This window comes from Arvicola amphibius, chromosome 5 (assembly GCF_903992535.2).
Source record: "Arvicola amphibius chromosome 5, mArvAmp1.2, whole genome shotgun sequence".
Lineage (NCBI taxonomy): Eukaryota > Metazoa > Chordata > Mammalia > Rodentia > Cricetidae > Arvicola > Arvicola amphibius.
Window position 1 is genome coordinate 89,930,776 of NC_052051.1, and position 6,070 is coordinate 89,936,845.

The window sequence follows — 6,070 nt, forward strand, 5'->3', positions numbered from 1 at the left end:
GTTGTTAAGAGCATTTCTTTTTCCTCTAGAGGACGCAGATTTGATTCCAGCATCTATGTTGGACAGCTCATGATACCTCTTGTGGGTATCTGTGGACTTATTTTTTTTTTTTTAGTGACAAATGCATTTCATTATTTATTTAGATGTTGAAGCTCTTGCACTAAGTTTTTACAAGCTGGTGAACACTGACAAACTATTTCTCCCACAGAACTATAACCACACATTCCCAGACAGTATAAATATATGGTTGAACTAACATTAATACTCATCACCACTTTATCAATTACATAATAAAACAAATGATCAAGTATCCAATTATTAAGTTACACAGCTGAAAAGGCATTTCAAATATGTCTGCTCAGTTCATTAGCAGATCCCACATATTCTTTTTTTTTTTTTTTTTTTTTTTTTTTTTTTTTTGTTTTTGCAAGAGAGGTTGGGAAGAGAATGGGAAAACCATAATTCAAGCAAGTTGGAAAACAACTTTTGATAGGTATGGAAAAAAAAGAATTTCAGAAATTTTGATTAAGAATTGGTTAGCTACAACAATGTATCTATACCTTTTAAAAATATTTACTAAATTAAAGAGCATGTTCTACATGCTCTGCACGAGACAAAGGCAACATTTTACTAAAAATATTAATAGCCTCCTCCCATTTTTTTTTTTTTTTGGTTTTTTGAGACAGGGTTTCCCTGTAGTTTCTAGAGCCTGTCCTGGATCTAGCTCTTGTAGACCAGGCTGGCCTCGAACTCAGAGATCTGTCTGCCTCTGCCTCCCGAGTGCTGGGATTAAAGGCGTGCGCCACCACCGCCCGGCTTCCTCCCATTCTTTATCAGGCCTTCCCTGTAAGTTGCACCTTTGAGTGCAAATCTTAAATTAACTAAATTAACTAAGGCTTTTTGTCTGGAGACATTATTGAAGATATGTGGTTCTGTAACAAAGTCGATTTTCAAATGGAGGTTTCCCATAACATCACAAAGAAAGACATAAAGACAGCACAAGACTTGCTAAAAAATATTGATGGCTAAGCAAACCTGATGTAATCTGGTATGAGTGTGGGAGACGTAAACATAGAGTGAGCAGGCAGAAAACGAGAAGCCCTGCAGTGTTTGAAATGACTGAAGGAATAAACCATGGAAAGTCTAGAGTGTTCTCAGTTCCTGTAATTTTGGTTCTGTATGATGCTAAAGTATACAGGTATTGTGATGGGTATTTTGGCACCTAATCTTTCTAAATTCCTTATATACTAATAATACTCTGGCACAGGGTACATATAAGGACATAACTCAATACCGTATTTTAGGAAGGGTCAATTGGTACAAATAATAAGCACATTTTAAATGCTGACCAGCAAAGATCTTTTGCTTAAGTGTCCAAACAGGTTGATCATAACCCAAATATAGAGGATGCAATTCTGTCAAGCTTGTGGCCTGGTAAGACTGGTTTTCAATATTCCCGTGGAAGTTTCAGCAGACTTATTCAATAAGCCAACATGTTGGCTAATTATGTATGACAAATCAGGTCCCATCTGAAGTTCCACTTCAAAGGCAATGGTATCAGGCATCCCAGTTTTATTGGATACAACAGTTGTTTCTATGACCATTGGAATCCTTGAAGCGCAGCCGCATCTCAGGACGGTACTTCTCCAGATAAAAGAGTTGCTTGCTGTTAAAAGCTCCACGCCGCTTTTGTCTTAGGAACTGTACTGCATCTTCTTATTTCATTCCACCTGCAATTAATGCTAGGGCAACAAGCACTGGAGCTCTGCCAAGGCCTGCAACACAATGGACAGCAATACAGCAGCCACGTTCTTCACGAAATTTAATCTTTACAAGACTTAACCAATCATCAACAATCTGGTTGGATGGTGGTGTGCCATCATCAAAAGGCCAGTCAAGAACATGAATGCCTTCTTTCTCCACGAGAGTAGTGTCGTAAATTGCTTCACATACTCTTACTATTGTGGTAACTCCATACTTCTTAAGTTCCTCTATAAATTTGTTTAAGGTCTCATTGGTTGGATTGTGTGTAATAAGGAATCTCATGTTCTTGTATGTGACTTCCACAGGAGTAGGGCCGTTCATTCGAGCCAATATCGATTGCTTATGTCTTTAATTATAAAACTCATAAAAATTAGTCAATGTTAACTATGGGCTTTTGCGAATAGTGAGAGGCCATTTTGACAGAAACTCTAGCACTAAATTCATTGAAAATTAAGAATAAAACAAAAGAGACAATAAAGAACACTTTATGGTAAAATACTTTAAGATATAATGGCTAAATACTAAATAAAAATGGACTCAACAGTTTATATTTAGGAATATACATGTATATACAAATATATATATATATATATGTATATATATGCATACAATAACAATTAATGAAAAAAGAAGCCATGAATTTGAAGGAGAGCAGGAAGGGGCATATGGGAATATTTAGAAGGAGGATTGGGAAGGGAGAAATGTTGTAATTAAATTATTATCTCAAAAATAAGCAAAACCAAAGGAAAACACTAATGAACCACTTTCTTAAGTATTGAGTCAAACTGATAAATTTAAGTTATTTTTGTGAAACATTACAACTAAAAATGCAAAATCCAAGCATGAGGTGCGACTTGATGAAGAAATGGATGGATTATCGCTTTTCTAATGTAAAACTTATGCAAAGATATACACACAGAAGCAGGGGACTTCAAAGTTTTATATGAAGTATTGTCATTTCAGAATAGTTACTTTAGAAGATATCATTAAAAATGAGGATTAAATCATTTTCTTTCATTTGGAAATAAAACCCAAAGAGAATCTGATACCATAAGAATGTTTCTAAATGAAATACTAACAAGGTCTTAATCTAATTAGAATGGAAGATCAGAGATAATTAGATATGGAAGATGAACAATACATGATGTCCTAGTTAGTTTCGGCTGTCAGTTTGACACATCCCAGAACCATTCTTGAGAAGTCTTAATTGGGGAACTTCCCAGATGTGACTGGCCTTTCAGCAAGCTTATGAGAGTTTGGCTTAGTTTGTAATTGGTGTGGGGGGTGGGCCCACTGTGAAAGGCATGGTAGGCAGGTGGGCCTGAACTAAGAAGAAGGCTTACTGAGCAGAAAGACTGCTGAGCATCAGCAAACCAGCGAATAGTGTCCTCCATGGTTCTGCGTTGACTTCCTGCTTGTGGCCCTGCCTTGACTTTTTCAGTGATTATTGCATGAAAGATGTTTAAGTCAAGTGATCCCTTGCTTCCTCTAAGTCGTTCTTGGTCAGAGTGTTCCATCACAGCAACAGAAAGGAAAGAATATAAAAGGAACATAGGAAGAAAACAAAGAGAAAGGAATTGCAATAAATATGTCACAGAGAGCAGCAATAGAGGGTTGTGGTTTGAAGGTTGTGCTTAATTTCTATTAGTGCCAAACTATTCAAAGTGTACAGCTGGAATTTATGCAGTGTTTCTATATTTGGTAGACACTTCTTTTCTAATTGAGTTGTTTTGCTGGTTCTGAACAAAACAATGTTTTTCTGAGAAAGAAGCACAATGTGAAAACGTTATGCCCTGATGTTGTCTAATCTCCCAAACTGTCTTAATAATTAACACAGTTTTAAACATAAAGTGTCAGGATTGTAGCATTATTGTAATTTATCAGCATAAAGTATGGCATGCATGCCCAATCACAGCATTCTAAGTACAGAAGATTTACATCAAAATTGTACACTTCTTCTAAACCACAGAAACCAGAGAAAATCCTCACTTTCATTCTTGCATCATAAGACCACCTTTTAAACTTAGATTTGTCTTTCAGGAAATTACGAAAAGATACATCTTAGAATGTGCCTTTTCTACTTTAGGACTATTACAGTATCTTTAACTGCACTGTGGTCTGCATAAATGCTTCAAGAAAAACCTTGCAATTCCCTTTTGTGGGAAAGGAGATCAAGACATTAAAGCTACAGTTAAAACAATGAAACAAAAAATGGGCCAATGAAATTAAAAAAAAATATTTACTTGTTGAATTTTGGAGTTTTCCTGGTGTACCATAGGCTTTATGTTATGTTAAAAAGAAATCATAGTGGTAATCCAATAGTTTTAGAACTTATTTTCATTTCAATCTTTATCTTCTAATCTATCGAGTATGAATAATAAAATATTTGCATAGATAAAATAGTAAAAATAAAACTTAATCAGAATAATGCTCCAGTCAGGAGGACACTCCTTATTAGAGATGAACTAGATGAAAAACAATCTTGAATTTCTTGGCCTACAGAACAATGAGACACAAATTTTATTTAAGCCACACAATGTATGACGTTTTATGCAAGAGTAACAGGCCAGCATCTTTACTCAGAGCATGTTTATTTATTGGGATTTAAAACTGTACCCATTGGGGTTCTGGGCACAGTTCTGGTCATGCCATATTTGTATCATATTGCAGATAACATAAGGTAAGCTAATGAACAGCATCCTCTCCTGAGCTCTCTTGCTTTTCTGTACTAATATGATTTAGAAATAAACTAGACTTTGCTTTTTTGCAGGGTTGTTTTCTCATCCTAAAACCAAAGTCCTTAAAAAATCTCAAAAAATATATTGAGATAACAGTTCTAAACTAACAATGAAGATAAGTGAGCCACCAATACAGAATTAATAAAATGATTTTATTTATTGCATTCTTCCTTATGTCCTTCTGTGGGATTTTATTCATCACATTTCATGTTTGACATAGATTTACAAAATTACAATTCCTTATTTCAAATAACTAATGTTTAAATGATTTACCAAAAATATACTGCATATTTCACATTTAAGAAATATTTTTACTGGTTTTTTTTTCAGCAAATTATTTATGTGGCTAACACATAGTGATAGAATTACTTAATATCTACTTTGATATGAACATTGATACTTTTTGGTAATTTTACAAAATAGTTAATTTGATTCTTTATTGTTAGCATGTGTGGTGCAGGAGAATTATCTATATTCTGTCAATCATGTTTTAAATAAACACTGATTGGCCAGGCAAGAAGTATTGGTGGGTCAACCAGACAGGAAGCAGAGGCAGGGTCATGAGAATAGGAGAATTCTAGGAAGGAGGAAGCTCATTCCTCCAGACCTGCCCAGACCATTGAGGAAGCAGGATGTGACCTGCCCCGCTGAAAAAGGTACTGAGCCATGTGGCTAACATAGATAAGGATAATGGGTTAATATTCGTTATAAGAGCTAATATGAAACCTGAGCTAATGGGCCAATCAGTTTATTATTAATATAGACTCTCTGTGTGATTTTCTTTGGGACTTGCTGGCTGTGGGAACTGGGCAGGACTAAAACCCCAAAAAGCAGTACCTCATGTTACACATGTGTTTGTGATTTCCATATTCATAAGTTATTTTATTTGTTACATGAGTTTTTGATAAGATACATACTTTAATTTACTTTCAATTTGCATTTTGTTTCTTCTTTTTTGTCAGTTTGATTATTTCTTGTTTTTCTTGCTTACCATTTAAATTTCTTCTTCTTTTTGCTCTCTAGTTCTAGCATTCTTTAAATATTTGCCTCATTTTCTTTGTTCTATTTTATCTTTGATATCTCACATCTGCTGTTTTTGTAGCTGTTAAATTATTAAAATTTTTCATGCGTCTTTCCGCAAATTGATTTATCCTCATGAAAGTCAAGTTTAGCATATTAATGACTTTGGCATTAATTTTCAGCCTGTTAATGAGGAAGGAATGATTAGTGAACTCTGCCTTTGGAAACATTTTTCTTCTGCAGCAGTTTTGTATAATGAAATGTTTCCTTGATTTCTTAAAGCTTAACATGCATTTTGTGCAAAGGAATTACTGCTAAGTTTCATAATTTTTCTGCTTACATATTTTCCTAAAAATTTCAGACCTCTGGTAAAGGGCACTAAAATGCCTTTTAATAAGGGAATGAATGTTTTATGGGCTTATAATAAATAAAATTAAAGGTGAGATTTTTTTTTCAAATACTATACCTTATATATACAGTGGTAAAAGGGTTTTCTGTTACTAGAGGGGTTCCCAGGTGTCCAGGAAGATGCCCCCAGCTAGTTCCTT

The 6,070-nt window shown here is 34.6% G+C and overlaps 1 protein-coding gene across 1 annotated transcript; it reads right to left on the reverse strand.

The window, feature by feature from the left end:
* Positions 1-1,572: 1,572 nt before the first annotated feature.
* On the reverse strand, positions 1,573-2,088 carry LOC119815583 (protein tyrosine phosphatase type IVA 1-like). The gene is made up of 2 exons (XM_038331779.1): positions 1,759-2,088; positions 1,573-1,701 (listed from the first exon to the last, which is right to left on the reverse strand). Exons 1-2 carry the CDS (start codon positions 2,083-2,085, stop codon positions 1,573-1,575), a joined length of 456 nt encoding a protein of 151 aa, XP_038187707.1. The 5' UTR covers positions 2,086-2,088.
* Between the last annotated feature and the right edge of the window lie 3,982 nt (positions 2,089-6,070).